Source organism: Myotis brandtii, unplaced genomic scaffold, assembly GCF_000412655.1.
Source record: "Myotis brandtii unplaced genomic scaffold, ASM41265v1 scaffold324, whole genome shotgun sequence".
Lineage (NCBI taxonomy): Eukaryota > Metazoa > Chordata > Mammalia > Chiroptera > Vespertilionidae > Myotis > Myotis brandtii.
The window spans coordinates 1002410-1022065 of record NW_005362439.1 but is presented as its reverse complement, the minus strand read 5'-3'; the positions used below and the strand labels follow the sequence as shown (position 1 = coordinate 1022065).

The window sequence follows — 19656 nt, the reverse complement described above, 5'->3', positions numbered from 1 at the left end:
TCACTGTCCAATAGCAATTAGCCACCTCGGGCCATTTACATTAAATTAATTAAAATTTCAAATTCAGTTCCTCAGCCACATCACCCTCATTTCAAGTGTGGGCCCTATGTGGCTAGTGGGTGCCTGACAGCACAAATGCAGGCCACCACCTCAACACGGGAGGTTCTGTTTGCTAGAGCTGCCCCATAAGGTAGCTTAGACCCAGAGGCCCAGGGAAAGGTAAGTGGGAATAAGAGCCACATGGAATAGCATCCCATCAGGGAGACAATTTGGATCAACTGCACCGACTGGTTCCTCTCATCCTGGGCAATGTCCCCCTAAATTGTAATTTACTGAACAATAAGCTGAATTATTTACATCTAACGTGTTTCTTCTGGACACTGAAACAGACTCTTGGTTTCTATTCCCAGCTCTGAGCCCCAACAGTTTTTCTTTTGCGAAAGCATTCATTTTGGAGGAATGACTTAGTGGTGGAAAGACCAGATACAGGGAGCACTCTCAGATCACCTCAAAGTATTTCCATAATCAATCTTGTCTGTTTAAACAGGAGAAAGCGCTATAACCCAATTCACAAGATAAGCAGGGAAACCACCTCAACAATTAAAGCTATCTGAAAATGATGTGGACTGCAAGAGTTTTTCTTATTACAAATCAGAAAACTTTTTGTTTCAAAATTATAGTGAAAAGTCATGCATCAAGTTAAGGCTAAATGGCCCCTAAGGGTCTTTCCAATCCCTAAGACCCTGGAACATGGTACTTGCTGGGTGTTTCTGGAGACTTTCTAGTTCAGTAGAGCTGCTAACAAAAAAGGGTGCTCTAGCTGCAAGAATAGGCATGTTGGCATCCAAGAGGGTGTCCATGCAGGACGATGTAGTGTTGGAGTCCTAGCAGGAAGAGGGTGTTTCTGCATGAGGGTGGCCCACATGGAGTGTTGAAGGCCTTGTGGAGTAAGACTTTCTACTTGGGGAATAGCAGGGAGGTGGCCCAGCTCAGGTGTCAGAGCCCTAAAAGGGTGACTGGCTAGGGTTTCTGCACTATGGACAGGGGTAGAGGTAGTTATGGCAACCCATGGGATGCTGGAGACCAAGTGAGGTGAGGGGGCAGCTGGGAATCCCAGAGCAGTCAGTCACAGGACCACTGGATCCCTGCTGTTACTGCTCCATTTTCAACAAAAATGTGCAGATGTGAACAAGAGTCTGAAATGTTCCCCTGCGTCATGCTGGCTCTCCCTGACCTGACAGATGGTTGATGGAGCATGCCCATTTTAGTTTTAAGCAAACAAAATGTTCAGGTGGATTTGTTTTTCTTTTAAGGACTAAAATTACTGGCTATGACTTTCATGGTTCCTCTCAGCAGTGCTGATATCTAAGTTTAAGTAAAATCATGCTGAGAATTTGAAGTCTCCCTCAACAGTAACAGTTGTAAACTCCCAATTTAGTTCCTTTTAGAGAGAAAATGACAAGAATTCCAGCTGAGGCCAGCACAGCTGTGAGAAGGAACTATCAATAGCAACAACCTTCAGCTTCCCATTGAAAAAACAGAGAGGGATTTAATATAAAAATAAAAACAAAGTTCTTGCTACTCTATATAGCCCTCAAGAGATGTGGGAATTCCCTTAAAAAGCAACTCTCACAAAGAGCAACAAATACCAAACGCAGCCAAGAGGTCCCCCACCCTGCCTCCTCCCAAGTCCCTGGAAAGGATGAGTCTGGAGCCTGTCTTTGCCTTATATTTTTACTTTGGGGGGGGGGGGTTGTTTATAAAAGAAACACCCCAGTTGCAGAGCCAAATTGTGAGCTAGAGGGGAAATGTGGGTCCACATTCAGATGTGAAATGCACCAACTGGCCAGCAGAGGGAGGATCATGCCCAGTGCAGCCTTTAACATCTGCTGTTGCCCTTGAGGATATATCATGTCAGTATCTAGTTATTGAAGCAAAGAATTTCAGAAACTCACTGAGAACTTAAATGATCTAAAGATTTAAATTTGAGTCTAATTATATACAATAATTAGAGATATTCACTAAGAAAATAATACCAATATAGCAGTTTAAGTCTTTGAAACTATTTAAAAATAATTTTACTGTTCAGCGTGATTTGTTCTCTGTTTTTACATCCTCTCTTTTTGGTCTGTTTTCTGTCCTGGATTAAATCTGCAGGGAATTAAGAGTCATAAACCAACATAAGAGAGTGATATTATACTGGAGAGATCAGATAGTAAAGAGAGTTTAGCTCAAGCAGTCTTAAGAAAGACAGAGCCCTAGCTGGTTTGGCTCAATGGATAGAGCATCCGCCTGCGGACTGAAGGGTCCCAGGTTCAATTCCGGCCAAGGGCACATGCCTGGGTTGAGGGCTCGATCCCCAAGGGGGGGGGGGGAGGGTGCGGGAGGCAGACAATCAATGATTCTCTCTCATCATTGATGTTTCTCTCTCTCTCCCTCTCCCTTCTCTCTAAAATCAACAAAATATATTAAAAAAAAAAAAAAGAAAGAAAGACAGAGGCACAGAGGCCACCAAACCAACCTGACAGACCTGATCCTCAATATATTAAAAAAAAAAAAAAAAAGAAAGACAGAGGCACAGAGGCCGCCAAACCAACCTGACAGACCTGATCCTCTCAGCTCACTCTCTGCCTCAGCCAGGCCTCTCGGGGTGCTCCTGGCACTGCTGACGTTTGGATCCAATGATTCTCTGTTGAGGGGAGCTGCTCTGAGCATTGTAGAGGGTTAGTGGATCCCTGGCCTCCACCCAGCAGATGCCAGGTAACACAGCAGGCCTGACTATTTTCTTTTGCAAGGTTGGCCCTTGGCTAGTGTGTGGGAACTTCCATTTGGGAGATTTCCCACCATCCCCAGAACTGATAAGAGCTAAGCCCCCGGGCCCTAACCGGTTTGGCTCAGTGAATAGAGCATCGGCCTGCGGACTGAAGGGTTCCAGGTTCGATTCCAGTCAAGGGCATGTACCTTGGTTGCAGGCACATCCCCAGTAGGGTATGTGCAGGAGGCAGCTGATAGACGTTTCTCTATCATCAATATTTCTAACTCTCTATCCCTCTCCCTTCCTCTCTGTAAAAAAATCAATAAAATATATATTTTTAAAAGGGGGGGGGGGCAAAGCCCCTGGCAGGGTGGCTCAGTTGGTTAGTGTCATCCCGTATACCAAAAAAAAAGGTTGTGGGTTCAATCCCCAGGTGGAGCACATAAGGAAGGTCACGGATCAATGTTTCTCTCTCACATCAATGTTTCTCTCTCTCACCCCCTCTCTCCCTTCCTCTCTCTCTAAAATCAATTAAAAACATATCCTCAGGTGAGGATTAAAAAAATCATTTTTAAAAAAGAACTGTGCCCAAACTGTTTGTACAAGTGACATGGCTTATACTGAGCATCTGCTTTCCTTCTGGGAGTCTGGAAGTTTGGCACATGCCAGGCAGTGAATGCCCGTGTGATTAGCTCTCAATAAAAAGCCGGGGCACTGAGTTTCTAAGGTGTTTCCCCGTGGGCCATATTTCACACATGTTGTCACAACTTGTGCTGGGGAAGTAAGCAGTCCTGTGTGGCATCACTGGGAGGGGACCCTTGCATGCCTGCACTTGGTTTCCCTGGACTTCACCGCAGGCGCCTTTTCCCTTTGCTGACTATGTTTTGTATCCTTCTGCAATAAATCATAGCGAGAGTACAACTACATGCTGACTCCTGTGAGTCCTTCTGGCAAATCACTGAAATTCAAGCTGTTATTGGGCACCCCCACACACACCCACTCAGTGATAACAGTGGAACATGGCTCCATATATTGGAGGGGGACAAAATGTTCTCAGGGGGACAAATCAACCCTCTTCCCCTGTTGAGAACCAGCAGCCTCGCCATACTTGGTCCAAATGGCCTCCAATAAAGGTTTGAGTTGAGCTGAAGTGAACTGAACTGACTAAAACAATTTCCAGAACTTCAGGAAAAATAAAGCAAAGGGTTAAAAAAAACTTTCAGAAATCACACAACTGACTTAAATTTCAGTAAATGTTCACAGAAGCTGCAAGCAGAGGAGTGAACTTGTTTCAACCTCAATTGACTTTTCTCTACCTATTATAGTTACTCATGTCTAGTGCTACATAAATATACCAAATTAAGATACCAGTGGATGACAGAAACTGTACCACCCCAAAGAGTACAAGCTGTACTAACACAGAATATCCTTTTCATTTTACGGAAATCCAGCCTTGAAACAAAACATGAACTATATCATTTTTTCCAGTCTACAAATTTTCTGTAAAAATTATTTTTTAATTTTCACCTCATGATGATCCAAAAAAATTAGGACAGGCATATTTTGCTCATATTTAATGATGAATACTGCTAAGTATTTTTCAATATTCAGGTTTGTATTCAGTGGACTAAAATTTTTCTAAACTTTGCTGTCTGAGTGAAGATTTTCATAATAAAATGTGGGGAGGGATATGAATTGTGCATCTCTACGAGATAAAGATCCTATATAATAAACGCCTAATATGCTAAGTGTCCGGTCGGCCAGTTGGCCTTTCAACCAATCAAAGTGTAATATGCTAATCATATGCTAATGCATCTCAACCACTCGCTATGATGTGCACTGACCACCAAGGGGCAGACAGTTGACCAGTTGACCAGTTGCTATGATGTGCACTGGCCACTAGGGAGCAGATGCTCCAACCAGTAGGTAAGCTTGCTGCTGGGGTCCAGCCAATCGGGACTGAGTGAGATGGGTAGGACACCCCCGGGAGCCCTCCCACGATCCCTCCCCAGCTGGCTAACCTCCTGCGTCCCTCCCTGGCCCCGATCCTGCCCTGATCACCCTCTCACTACCCGGGACCCCTCGGGGGATGTCAGAGAGCCAGTTTCAGCCGAATCCCGCAGGCCAGGCGGAGGGACCCCACTGGTGCACGAATTCGGGCACCGGGCCTTTAGTAATAATATAATGCTATATAAAGGGAAGCTTCCTATTGTTAAAAAAGCAGTATGAAAGACAGCATCACCTAGCATACAACAGTATAGGTAAGTCAAACCCAAAACAGTTTTTAACAGTTTTTTAACTCCATGTTCACCTTGAAAAATGCAATTCAGTTTCAAAGAAAAAGCCCCAGCCATCACATTATGTTAATCTGAATGATATTAATGATAGTTTTATAGATTTGTTTGTATTTAATTTGTAAATTTGTTTTAGTTTTGTAGTTGTATAAGCACAAAGAGTTTAGATTGTTTTTTTATTTGTACTTATTCAAGTTGCATTATTTTAAAAGTAATTAAAGTCAAGGAACCTTGCCCTGGCTGGGTGGCTCAGTTGGTTGGAGCATTATCCCACACACCAAAAGGTGGCAGGTTCGATTCCTAGTTGGGGTATGTACAGGAGGCAAACGATTGATGTTTCTCTCTCACATCGATGTCTCTCTCTCTCTTTCCCTTCCTTTCTCTCTAAAATCAATAAACATATCCTCGGGTGAGGATAAAAAAAAAAAAAATCAAGGAACCTTGAATAGCTACCAAAAAGAAATCTTGAAAAACAAACACAAAAATAGAGGACTCACATTTACCAATTTCAAAACTTACTACAAAATTACAGTAATCAAGAGAGTAGGGTAGTGCCATAAGGAAAGACATAGACCAATGGAACAGAACTGAGAGTCCAGAAATAAACCCACACATCTATGGCCGGCTAATTTTCAACAATGGTGGCAAGATCATTCAATGGGAAAAGAATAGTCTTTTCAACAAGTGTTGCTAAGACAACTGGATATCCACAAGTAAAAGAATGAAGTTGGACCCCTACCTCACACTATATAAAAAATTAACTCAAAATGGATCAAAAACCAAAATGTAAAAGATAAAACTACAAAATTCTTAGAAGAAAACATAAGTGTACATCTTTATGACCTTGAATTAGGCAATGGTTTTTCAGCTATGACATCAAAAGCACAAGTAACCAAAGGAAAAATAAATTGGGAGTTCACTAAAATTAGAAACTTTTGTGTGTCAAAGGACACTATCAAGAAAGTGAAAAGACAACCTACAGAATGAGAGAAAAGATTTGCAAGTCATATCTGATAAGGATCTAAACTATACAAAAAGTTCTCATAACAACAATAAAAACAAAATCCCACTTAAAAATGGCAAATGATTTAAATAGATATTTCTCTAAAGAGGTCAATAAATGATCAATAAGAACATGAAAAGACACTCAACGTTATTAATCATTAGACCTATGCAAATCAAAACCACAATAAGATACCACTGCACATCCACTTTGATGGCTAGAATAAAAAAGAAAGACATAACAAGCATTGGCAGGGATATGGAGAAACTGGAACCCTCATACATTGCTGGTGCAGCCATTCTAGAATACAATCTGGCAGATCCTCAAAAAGTTAAACATAGAGTAACCACATGACTCAGCAATTCCACACCAAGATATACATCCAAGAGCATTAAAAACATATGTTTACACAAAAACCTGGATACGGATGTTGACAGCAGCATTACTTAAAACTGCTAAAAGTGGAAACAACTGAAATGTCTGTCAACTGATGAAGGAACAAAATGTGGTATATCCATCGATATGATGAAATATTATTCAGCCAAGAAAGGAATGAAGTATTGATTCCATGCTACAAGATGACTAAACCTTGAAAACATTATGTTAAGTGATAAAAGACACAAAAGGTCACATATTGTATAACGACATTAAATGAAATGTCCAAAATGGGCAAATCCATAGAGACTGAAAGCAGATTAGCGGTTGTTGCTGGGGGCAGAGGGTGTGAAGTTTAGGGGCAGGGATAGAGAGTGACAGCTAGTAGGTATTGGGTTTATTCTGGGGGTGATGAAAATGTTCTGGAATTAGATAGCAGTGATGATGATAGTTATACAAACGTTGTGAATATACTAAAAACCACTGAATTGTATCAAATCCAAGCAATATACACCTAATGTTTACACAGTGTTATATGTCAATTATATCTCAATTTTTAAAAACTCACTGAATGGTACATGTTAAAATTTTATGGTATATAAATTATATCTCAATTAAAAAAACAAAAGTCAATTATGGGAGCCCACGAACAGAAAAATATTCAGAAAGTTTATCTAAGCAACACATTCATGAAAGATCCAGTCTTTCTTTGCACTTCCCTAAGGGTAGAGTAAAAGATGGTTTGATCTCATCTGAGCTTTTTTATACATTGTCTAAAGAATAAAATTTCAAGTAACTTCCATAATTTGGTCCCAGACCACATGGCAGAACACACATACTGAGGAGAAAAATGTCTTCACTTTGGAAGGCTTCTGAGGGGAAGCTCTAAGAATGCACAGCTGGCTGTGCGGAGTGCACCTTACCCTGGTCCTTTCTCTGGAAGGTCCACCTCAGCTGACAGCGGACTATAGACAGGAATGCTGACATCGTAGCCTTGCCTGTAAGTCCATGTAGAAAAGCCACCACCAGCCAACAGAGCCCTGAAAGCAAAAAATTTTGTCAAACAATAAGAAGGTCTTCATGCTAATAAGCTCCGTAGAAAGGGACAGAAGTACAGTAAGTCTTCACTTAACATGGTGGATAGGTTCTGCGCCCTTAAGCAAAACAACATAGAATGAAATCAATTTTACCATAGGCTAATTGATATAGACAAGAGTTAAATTCCTACTGCATCTCATGAATGCTGGGATAGGTTCTGCGCCCTTAAGCAAAACAACATAGAATGAAATCAATTTTACCATAGGCTAATTGATATAAACAAGAGTTAAATTCCTACTGCATCTCATGAATGCTTTAAGGAAACGAAGTTGAATGAAATGACATTATTCAAGGAGCTGCTATAATTGAGTCAACAACAGCTAATGTTAACTTAGTCATTTCTCCATAAAGACATGGTGCTAAGTGTTTTACATCACATCTCCTGGACATCAGCTGCATTCCATCCCTGAGTTACCAGCTTTCCTGCAAGGTCCTAGTAGTCTTTCCTTACTTTCCATTTTTAAAAATAGATGACAGGCCAGAGGACACCCTCTGCTATCTTATTCAGCTCCCATTCACCTCTCTCTAAAGTCATATCCTGGTGTTAAACACATTTACAATAACAGGAATAACAACAGTTCTGAAAGGAAGACTGGCTGGGACAGTCACTTACCTACTCATTGACCAGAATCTCAGGAGACAATGGCACCGAAAGCAGCGGTGACAGCAAAGCATCACATCTCACTGCATATGCCCCAGCTTCTCTCCAATCCTGCTCCAAACAGTTCTTTCCACTGTTATCCCAGAGCTACATGTGAATCATGTAGCCTCTCTCAGCAATCACCTTCCATTCTAGTTAATCTTGTTAACCCAATTCCCTGTACAGGAAGCAGAATCCAGACCTGGACCTTCAGTGCTTCTCTTGCAGTTCACATGCACTAGTTTTTATTCTCAATCAGAAAGCTGGGAACACACGGTTTTAATTGGATCCAGCAAGTAGTAAAATGACACTTCATCAGAGAAAGGAAGCAGGTGTATATCACACCAACTTTTACTGTTATTCTGTCTTTGGGGTTCCAAAGCCATCAAAATCACTTACTGGAGCAGAGCATTGCCAGTTCCTTGCACTGCACAGTCTAGGCCTAACTGTCTGAACTGAGAAACCACATTTTTTGCAATACTGATTGCTACCAATCCCCTCCCTGTTGTGATGACAGTGTGCATTTCCTTCTAACATGACCAGTTAAAGTTCAAAGATTTTCAAACCACCCCTGGAAATCCCAATCTGTTTGTTTAAGCTTTCTGAAACCAAGAATTGGCTAGTGAGGTAATGTGCAGGCTAAAAATCTCTCCAGCTGCCAGTCTACTCTGTAAAACTTAATGACTATCCTTAGTATCAACATACGGTCTTATTCTTCCTGATTAGCATTCAGCAGTGAATACATCCAACATGAATTTGGCAGGTTCCATGACCATGATGGCAAGCAGACTGTATGGGCCCCCATGACCTCTGTGCAGAGAAGCAGACACGGAGCCAATATACAGGCAGTGGGCAGTTTAGGTAAGCCAGGGTAGTGAGTGATTAGGTAATTACACCCACAGCTCCCGAGGAGAGGGGTGTGTGTATGTGGTGAGAAAAGAAGCACCAGCTTCTACTGTTATTCTGTCCCTGGGGCCCCAAACTTCACCCTGTTCCAGTTTATGCACTGATAGTAAAAAAGCATGCAATCCAAAGCATGTCTTAACGTCACAAATCATACACGTGCAATCTCCATTTGTGATCTTGAAAACAGCCACAACTGCCATTAGGCACCCAGACCTCACACCAACCCTGTCACTGACAAGACTTCAATTTTAAGTCACTGCATCTTCTTCTGCCAAGGTTTCCATAACATTGCAATGGAGAAAATAATTGTAAGCACCCCTTGCTTTAAAAAACACATGTTTTACATTGACTGAAAAGTGAGCTTCTGAGAAGCACATTCTGTTTTCCCATTACGCATCCCAAAATCAGAGATCAGTTCCAAAGCTGCAAGAAAGTGGGCAGAAAACTCACAGCTAAAAAATTATTAATATGATGATCAGACTCATGCCAGGCTAAGTGTTAGATCACTCAAATGTCCTCTGGCGTTTTTAGCACTTTCCAGGACTTCCTGACTCTACGTCATCTCCTCTGTCACTGAACCCTCCCCATGGTCCCTAGTCCAAATCTTTCCTCGGATGTTCTCATAGTTCTCCTCCTCCTATCTGAGCATTCACAGTGCCTCAACAGTTGGTCTGCAAGTCTTTCCTTGGCTTTCTTTAACCCACCCATGCAACCAGGCCTGCAAATTCCTCAAATATAAAGCTTCAGGTTTAAAAAAAAAAAAAAAAAGCTGACCAATTCTATTGGTCATACAGGGTAGGGCAAAAGTAGGTTTACAGTTGTGAGTATGCAAATCAGTTTATTTATTCTTGTATTATTACTTACTAACAATTATATTATTTTTCATGTGAACAACTGTAAACCTGCTTTTGTCCCACCCTGTATTTATTTACTGAATCAAACAAACATTAAAAAAAATACCCATAAGACAGGTAAATTTGAGCAATGGCTACATATTTGGTAAATATTTAGTAACATTAAAAAATTACTATTGCCCGGCCAGCATGGCTCAGTGGTTGAGTGTCGACCTATGAACCAGGAGGTCATGGTTCGGATCCTGGTCAGGGCACATGCCTGGGTTTTGGGCTCAATCCCCAGTGGGGAGTGGGTAGGAGGCAGTGATTCTCTCTCACCATTGATGTTTCTATCTCTTTCTCCCTCTCTCTTCTCTGAAATCAATAAAAATATTTTTTAAAATTTACTATTCATTTTTAGGTATATTAGTACTATAGTTAGGTTTCTCGAAAAGCTCTTATCATGCAGATTCAAATAAAAATATTTACAGACTAGAGGCCTGGTGCACGAAAATTTGTGCACTCAGGGGAGGGGGGTCCCTCAGCCTGGCCTGCGCCCTCTCGCAATCAGGGAGCCCTTGGGGGATGTCTAACCGGGAGCCGGCCAAAGCCATCAGTCGGACATCCTTAGCGCTGCTACAGAGGCAGGAGAGGCTCCCGCCACCACCACTGCACTCACCAGCTGTGAGTCCAGCTTCTGGCTGAGCAACACTCCCCCTGTGGGAGCACACTGACCACCAGGGGGCAGCTCCTGCATTGAGCTCTGCCCCCTGGTGGTCAGTGTGCATCATAGTGACCAGTCGTTCAGCCATTTGGTCGATTTGCATATAGCCTTTATTATATAGGATGTAATGACATAACATCTGGGGTTTGCCTCTAGATAATCTGGGTCAGAGTACAGATGAATGGAGACTGGCCTCGAGTTGATGATTCCTGAAGCTGGACAGGGGTACGTGGTATTCACTGTACCAGCATTTCTTCTTCTATATAGGTTTGAAAATCTCCACAACAAGTTTGAATTAACAAATATACACCCAAGGTAGAAATTTGTGAGAGATATGTCCAAAGAAAGAATAAAAATCCAAGGAAGTAATATTATACAGCATATCTGAAAAAACAAAGATCAGTAAAGTAAGGCATTGAAGAAGTATAATATGCTCCCAATTAAATTAATATATATATATATGTAGCCCAGTTGCTCATTGGTTAGAGTGTCGGCCCAAGGACTGACGGGTCTCAGGTTCGATTCCCAGTGAAGGGCACATATCTCAACTGCAGGCTCGATCCCCGGCCCCAGTCATGGCGTGTGTGAGAAACAACCAGTCGATGTGTCTCTCTCACATCGATGTTTCTCTCTCTCTCTCCCCACTTCCTACCACCCCTCCACTCTCTCTAAAAAAAATCAATGAAGAAAATATCCTTGGGTGAGGATTTTAAGAAAAAAAGTTATATAGTTTATGTATAAACCCATAGAAAAATAGTATTTGAGAACAGTGATTATCTTTCAGTAAGGAGGTGATAATAAAAAAATATCCTTGGGTGAGGATTTTAAGAAAAAAAGTTACATAGTTTGTGTATAAACCCATAGAAAAATAGTATTTGAGAGCAGTGATTACCTTTCAGTAAGGGGGTAAAAATAAAGGAGGGTTTGAAAGCATAGTTTTAAATTTTATTCTTTATACACTTGCATATGGTTCCAACCTTGCACAAAGAAAGTATATGTGTACCATGTGTATGATTTTTGAACATTGAAAGAAAAATAAAAACATATTTAAGCAGCATAAAAGATACTCAGTGAGCAGACATTTCCTTCAGACCTGTTCCTTGCATTTCCCCAAGTAAAATAATTAAGTAATCACATCAAAAAAAGGAAAGTAATCACATCGATGAATTTAGATCTTAAACACAATCTAATCCAGCCCGTCTAGTTTCTAATTTCCGAATAATCTGATATGCAGCTCCTGCTGAAACCATTCTATATCCCTGGTTCTTGCCTCCTCTGAATCCAGAAATAAGGACAAAGGATAAGAAAAATTAACAAACAAATCTTCTATTCCTTACCCCAACCAGGGGACCACCTAAGTTTCAAATGAATTTCCCACATTTAAAGATAGAGGACTATATGGTGATTCATTACTTGCCACAGGATTGCTTCTAATCACTACAAAAATACATGCACAGGGAAAACAATTTAACCTTCCTGATCCTTAACACCTAAGAAATAGCAAGAACTTAAACTTTCTCCTCACTACTTGACACTTTCCTGCAGAGAAATGAAACCTTATTTAACATGTGTACTTGATAAAAATAAAATCCTTCTCCCACGCAGTTACATATACCAAGATGTCAGCAAAAAGCAAAATGTCTCAAACAGAAATAAGCCCTTCTCAAAATAAACCCAAGAACAGCAGGTGAAGACATTGCATTCCTAACAGCTCTTTTCCTTCCCTTCTCTATTCACTAAAGTATTTCCCTTTCCCAGAACAACCAAATCCATAAAACAGTAGTCCACTCAGGAACACTGGGGCTGAGAGCCAAATCAGGGATTACTTTGGGTTTAGGTGGTTTCTATAAAATTTGTGTAGCGTGACTGCCCTCTATTGTCCAAAATGGTTTCCACGGCAAACTTGAGGAGTGGTCCTTGTGTATTTCTCCTAGTGATAACTGTATTTCCAGATAGAAACACAACACTGACTCTAGATAATACTTAAAGCAAAGAGGGCTTAGATTTAATCATCTGGGGGAAAGTAGTACTGAGTGTAGATTTTCATAAATGTAAACACTGGCCTCTAACAAATTGAGAACACAGCTGGCCTTGAGCTGTTCACTCATCTTTTTCAGTAACAATGATTTTAAGAGTTAAACATCAACTATAATAAAACTGGCTATAAATGAGTTCATGCATAAATTTATAACAATCCTATACCTCGAGTATTGCCCAGGACTCTTATCTTGGACCCAAGCTTTCTGTTCTCCTTAAAGCCTTGAACCCAGTACCAGGAGAGGAACCTTAAGCGGCACTTCAGTCCTGAGCTTCACACGATGCCTCCAGCCATAGTAGGTCAGTCCATGTATAAAAGGGCTGATAAACATAGTAAGTGAATTCAAAATCATAATCACATAATCATGGCCACTCCATACCACATCTGCTGTCCGGAAGGTTAATGAGGGAGGGAGGGAGGGAAGAGGGGGGAACAGGAGGAAGAGAGAAAGAAAAAGGAAGAAAGGCAAGAACCCCATTAGCTGAAACAACAGAGACAGAATGATAACAAGAGTGGTCTCCTTTCCCAGCATTATAGATTTTGGGCATCACTTACACCAAGCATGTCAAACTCAAAGGCTAACACGGGCCAAATAAATGAGGCATGCAGCCCGCGGGCCACGAGTTTGACATGCTTGACTTACACACATCCACGCCTCTTCCCTCAGTAAGCTGTGGCTCTACTTTTGGCAAATGCTCACAAATTCAGAGTTGACACAAGCCACTCATGAACCTGGCCTTAGGGGGGTGAGGGTGCTGCACTCAGAAGAGCATAACCCAGATTAAGGAAAAAAATATAGTTTTTTATGATGTTATGCTAGAACATAAACTGTCATCGGTTCTCCACAAGGGATTTAAGCAGGTCTTAAAAATTCTATGTCTTGAGGTGGGAAATACCTAGGGCAACTTTTTAACACTCAATTCTGATTACAAAAGGCTTACAAATATGATTCCACATGAACAAAAGGGTCTTGTACTTACTTACTCCTCAGAAACCCGTCACAGTTACAACCCCAAACGCACCTACCTGTCTCTGGGGACATCCAGAGCTGTGTTATAGTCTGGGGGACCTCCAGGCAACATGTTGAACAGCAGATGGTTTGTACCTCGATCCCACCTATGAAGAAATTAAACATGTAAGAGAATTAGCACGTCGATGATGAAGAAATAAAAACAAGAGTCAGTTATAAGATGACAAGTGGCAAGTATCCCCAACCTGAAACAAGCCACTTCGCAGGCAGCAAAGGGAGCGTCTAGCAATCCCAGCAGCATGTTGGGCATTAGCCTGGAGCCTCGAAAGGAAAAAATGGGTGGATGTGTACTCACTCCAAGCTTGTCCACCGCAGAACTGCTTATGATAATGAAAACTCTCTAAAGGTGTACCATTTGGTTAAAGAAACAAAAATAAATATAAAAGGCTAGTTAAAAACATTATGGAACATATGCAAAATGGAATGCTATACAGCCCTTAAAAGTATATAGTAATAGAATATGACATTATTTGAAAATATACTCATGATTATTTAAGGGGAAAGAGCAGCAAGAGAGTATGTATTGTGTGATCCCATTCTTGACAAAAAAGATGTATATATGTGTGTGTTATTTTTTCTTTATCCTCACCAGAGGTTACGTTTTACTGATTTTAGAGAGAGAAGAGGAAGAGAAACATTGATGTGAGAGAAACATCAATTGGTTGCCTCCCATACATGCCCTGACGGGAGATCGAACCCACAACCTTTTGGTGTACAGAACGATGCTCCCACCAACTGAGCCACCCAGCCAGAGCTATGCATATATTTTTATACAAAAATATATATTCATGCATATGCATAATTTTTAGACAAAAACTACTGTAAAGTAACATCAAAACATTAATAATGATTATTTCTTAGAAACAGGATTATGGAATGAGTCTTATACTCTTCTTTTTGTTTATCTGTATTTTCAGACCTTTTACAGTAATCATGTACTTGTGAGTAATAAAGGGGAGGGGAAAGTATTTAAATTTAAAAGAAACAGTACAGGAAGATGAGCCATCCTTAGTTTTTAAACACTAAGAAGTTGTGAGCCATAGCAGCAGCCCCAAAGGCAGACTGCTGCTTTTCACTGGGAGAAGCCAGCTGCTCACAGAACTGGCCTCATGCTTCAAGCCAGTCGCCCACCACATCCCCTCCCATGAGAAAAAGAGACAGCAGCTGGGAGCCAGCTCAAGCGGCTCTCCTTCCCTTCAGTTCCCTGAAGGACTTGGCTCCAGGCTGCACAAGTGCTAGATACCTAGAGAGCTGGGCCAGTGCTTGCGCTGTCTCCTTAATGCGGAGCGTGTTCTGGTTCAGCACATCGATGGACGGAACAAACAGGCAGGCCCGGGTGATGTCGTCGGTATAGTAGTCACTGTCTGAGATAGCCGTGAGCAGCTCATTATACTCCCGGGAGATGGTGTTGCTGACTGGGACACCAGAGTCATCCACGTACTTTTTCAGAGAGTAGATAAACACCTTGATTTTGTTTTTTGGGTTGAAGCCACAGCGGTAGACATCAAAACACGTGTGCATTCTGCAACTGAGATCACCCCGCTCAGGGATGGGACTGTCGGCCGGCAGCCTGACCACGGGCACATCTCGGACACTGCGCTTCTCTACACTCCAGTCGTTGGAGGATTCGATGGAATGAGGCCAGAACTGAAACACGCCAGTGGCAATGAGGCCCAGGAGGACAACGGAGAAGAGGGTGATGTAGTAGATTCGGTGCTTGATCTTCATCCTTGGGATGAGGGCAGGACCCCGGATATTGTACTTGACCGACGCACACATAATGGCACAGACAGCCTCTTCCTCACGCTCCTGGTTACCAGGTGGAAAAGGGAGAAAAATGAAGTCTTTAGGCAAATGACAATAAAAAGGACTGTTTAACTTCCCATATAACTATTTCTTTCCCTTAAGTGGTTTGATGAACTAATGAAAAGGAATTTTGACCCTTCTTTGTCTAGATGAATATATGCTATGTAATATCTTTAATATTTAATACTACATATACTACTTAATATAAATATTGATACATAATGTTAAAATGCAACTATAGCCTATAAATTTTTATTCACCAAGAGCAGAAGCTGGTAAATGTGTGGGGCCTAGGAAGTGGGGCGCTGACTAGAAAGAGAAATCCCAAGTGGAATAGCTAAAGACTGTCGTTTTGTTTTGTTTTTAAACACTGCCCACCATAAACTGATGCTTCATCTGGACACACTGATCTTGGTAATTCTAAAATCTGTTTTCATTCATTTATTCATCCTGCCCTCTATTGAGCAACTAGCATACACTGTGAGGAAACAAAGAAAGTAGAGACCCCACCTTAGAGGAACTTAGGTTCTAGTGAGGGAGATAAGACCAACAAAACTGTAACAAAATGCCAAATACAGAAATACCACTAGAAAAATATCAAGAAAGTGGCAAGGGTATTAGAGAAGAAAAGATTAATCTTTAATCTTTAATAAAATATAAGTTGATGGCAGCTGACACATTTAGATGGAAGCAAGGAATGGAGAAAGGAATGGGGAGGGAGAGTGATGCCAACACTTTTCATCAGTGCATGTGCACGCCACTTTTCCAACCAAAAGGTTCAACCCATTTCCCTTCCCATTGAACCTGGGCTAGTCCTGTGACCTGCTTTGACTGACAGAATGTGTCAGCAGTGAGTCCCCGCCTTAGGGGTCCCTCCAGTTGCTGCTGTTGTCCTCTTGGAGCCCAGCTGCCACGCTGTGAGGAAGCAGAGCTCCCAGTGAGGGCAACCTGAGGAAGACCCCAATGCAGACTATGTGAAGCAGACACAGACCATCTCACCAAGCGCTACACAGATTGCAGGATCCTGAGCAAACAATGACTGATGTTGTTTTTAAGCCACTAAGTACTGGGTTGGTTTATTACTCAGCCATCGGCAAATGAAACAGCCAACAAGCACACTGACTGATACAAAGAAAATTCTTAGTCCTCCACTAAAAACACAGAGTTCCCCTGTAGATCGCAACTTAAGATACTTATCAAACAAACCTATATGTACAAGTAAACCTATAAAATATTTACAACACAGCAGAGAATATCCATCCAAATATCTCTATCCCAGGTCTCACACCTGACTTTAGCAGAAGCAGCCTGTGTAAGCTGTGCATTCAGCTTCCTTTGCAGTTCTGCCACAATTATGATTAAATTTTGGGTCTGATTTCGATACAGTCTGCCTGCCAGCTGCAAAAGATGCTGCCATACAGCCTTCTGTCTTTCACAGGGTGTCCTAAGTTTATATCTGGCTGACCTGAAATTGATCTTACCTCAAGGCCTCTAAGGGAAATAAAAAAGTCAGTCAATTCTCCTATTCTTATCATTATTGTTTGCCACATACAGGTACAGTGCCAGAGCTACTGTACTAGCCAGTGCTTCCCTTCTACCTGAACCTCATCCCCATCCACCACTGGTGAGTCTTACAATTGTGATGGTAGAAAGCACCAGGGCTTGTCAACACCTCATTACCAGCAAAGGGGTCCTTGTTGCCATCTGAGGACGAGTGATTGTAGTTTCACCAACTATTCTCAGAGCCTGCTTTCTAGAGCCACTTCTAGTACCAACTGTCTTAGTTTATGTTCTGCCAAACTAAGAAGTGACTTGTGTGTAAGTAGCTCACAGAAGTAATAGAAAAAGCCAGAGTAGAGTCAGGAAAGAACTGAAAGCCATTAGGGTGCGTTGTGGAGCTGGTTACCATACTAAGCTGGGCAAATGGGGCTCAGTCCCGCTAGGGTCCCTCTGAAAAATGCACCCTCGAACTGTCCCTCTGAAGGATAAGGAACTATGACACTCACCCACCGAGACCCATCCCCTACTGATTGAGGGCTATTCCCGGAAATGTACGCTCACATTTCTAAAGGTCTGCCGACACAGGCCAAGCAAGCTCCCACAAGTCTGTGCCAACAAGCTGAGAGATGTGGCAAGAACTTGAGGTAGAATAAAAACTCAATAAGAGAGATAAGGTTAAAAGCCTCAAATGAAAAAGAGAAGGATGAGACATGAATAAAACAGCCCATAAGCGGTTAGCGATAGAGGACCTTCTCTGGGAGTATCCACATACCTGTGACATACTTCATTTCGGCACTTGCTACATTACATTAATTAGTTAAGTAATGGCAAGTCTGTCCCCTCTACTGGCCATGGTTTCCTTGTAGTCAGGGTTTTTCATTTCTGCCCAGTATTCTCAGCTCTAATACCATGTCCAGAACACATTTCACATAACCACAGAGTCTGCTGAAGGAAGGAGTGTCTCTACCCTTCCCAGGTCTCAGTGCACACACTATTTAGGGCCCACTCTTTGAGTTATTATGTGGTGATGAATGATTCTTTTCTTTCTTATTAGAGTTTCCAAAGGGGAAAAAATGGCTAGGTGCCTAACTTTCCGTGTCCACCCTGTCCTCTTCAGGGAAGCTCATTGTTAGGAGAGAGGACAGACCAAAAGGAATCTCGTACTAATGCATGTCTGTCCCATATAATGCCATAACCTGAATCAAAACAGGAATTTCACAACAAAGCCCTACAAACTTTACCCTCCTTGAAACACATCAAACCTGTCCCTGAAAAACACTGGAACTGTCTGGCTGGCTGTCAAGCACTGAGTCACTGGAAAAATCTGTTAGCCCCATCCTACCGTCCGGATGAGATGCACTTTCTGTTCCTGGAATTATTGATTCCTAAAATTTGCCTGACTAACCTTTCCTTGGTGCTGTAGGCTACAACCAGTCCACTTAGCCCAATGCTCCGAGTCACAATCTCTTCCCTTCACCTTTCTAGAAAAGCACTCAGAGCTGAACTCCCAGGGCCACCGGGACAGAACTGAACCAACTGTGCCTGAAAACAAAGAAACCCAACAGCAGCGAAAGCAGAAAAATCCGCACCTCACTGCTGTACCCGATCGAGTTCTTCATAATAAAGTTATGTTGTGATTAACCAGCCCTAAAAATGGTTTCCAATTTAAAAAAAAAAAACCCACAAACAAACCTGTGTGCCTTTGTTAGTGGGATTATAGAATGATCAAGTCAATGCATACAATTAAGTAACTAATAACTAAACTTCACTGAGAATGTACTACATGCCAAGATCTGTTTTAAGCACTTTGAGTTAACACAGGTAATCTTCCTAACAGTGCCATGCGACAGGCTATTACGAGCCTCAGTTTACAGACAGGGCAAGGCTAAGTGACCCCCAAGGGCACCCCACTAGAAAACGCCGGGGCCAGACTTGGGGGGGTGCAGCCTGGCGCTGGAGCCTGGGTCTTCACGTGGGAAGCTGCCTCCTCTGATCCCCTCGCAGAGCCTGGGTTGGATAACCCTTTCTCACTCCTGCAGGAGCAAAGCCAGCACAGCCTGACCGCGGAAAATCTATCCATTCACACCGGCATACGAAACCAGGGGGCTTAAATCAGCGGAAGTGAGAAACGACGGAAACGGAATCAGATATTCCATGACCGAGAGCAGCCTTCGAGCTCTGACATTGACAAACCAAGCCCAGTTCAAGTCCTTAGAGCACTCCACTGACCTAGGATTAAAATGGACCCGAGCAATTATTTGAGTCTCAGTACGTAGATCCAGTTCCCACCCACCGCCAGTAGGAAAACTCCTAATGCCCCTCAGCTTCCAGGGGGCGCCCAGAGCCCAGGCCCCGGGGCCCCTCCCCACCTGGTCCTCCTCCCGACAGGGGTGGGGCACGGGGCGCCGAGTCCTGCCCGCGGCATCCTGCACTGTCCTGGATGCCACGGGCCCCGCACAGCCCGGAGCACAAGAAGCCCCCGTGGGAGGAAGCAGGTCCCGGAGCCCGCGGGGAGGAGGAGCGGGAGAGGTCACGGCGGCGGGTGGGAGAGGAAACTGCAGGAGAGAGCAGTGGGCGTGGAGACAGGTGGGAGCCCAGTGCGGGGGCCGGCGGGGGAAGGAGGAGAAGGCAGTTCGGAAATCAAAGCGGTAAAT

At 42.6% G+C, this 19656-nt stretch overlaps 1 protein-coding gene and 1 long non-coding RNA gene across 6 annotated transcripts in view; one reads left to right on the top strand and one right to left on the bottom strand.

The window, feature by feature from the left end:
- EXT2 (exostosin glycosyltransferase 2) overlaps window positions 1-15502 on the bottom strand; it is a 119162-nt gene extending 103660 nt beyond the window's left edge. For 4 of the 5 annotated variants that reach the window (XM_014543299.1, XM_014543301.1, XM_014543303.1 and 1 more), the window contains exons 1-3: window positions 14940-15500; window positions 13693-13782; window positions 7351-7467 (exon numbers count right to left, since the gene is read on the bottom strand). In XM_014543299.1, the coding sequence (XP_014398785.1) occupies window positions 7351-7467; window positions 13693-13782; window positions 14940-15475 (743 nt within the window). In that variant the 5' untranslated portion in view covers window positions 15476-15500. Of the gene's footprint in view, window positions 1-7350; window positions 7468-13692; window positions 13783-14939 lie in introns of all 5 variants that reach the window. The other variant, XM_014543300.1, reaches the window with a different exon arrangement.
- The window catches only part of LOC106726853, a 23432-nt gene continuing 19203 nt past the window's right edge, over window positions 15428-19656 (top strand). The window contains exon 1 of the long non-coding RNA XR_001362972.1: window positions 15428-15508. This is a non-coding gene — a long non-coding RNA (uncharacterized LOC106726853). The remainder of the gene's footprint in view (window positions 15509-19656) is intronic.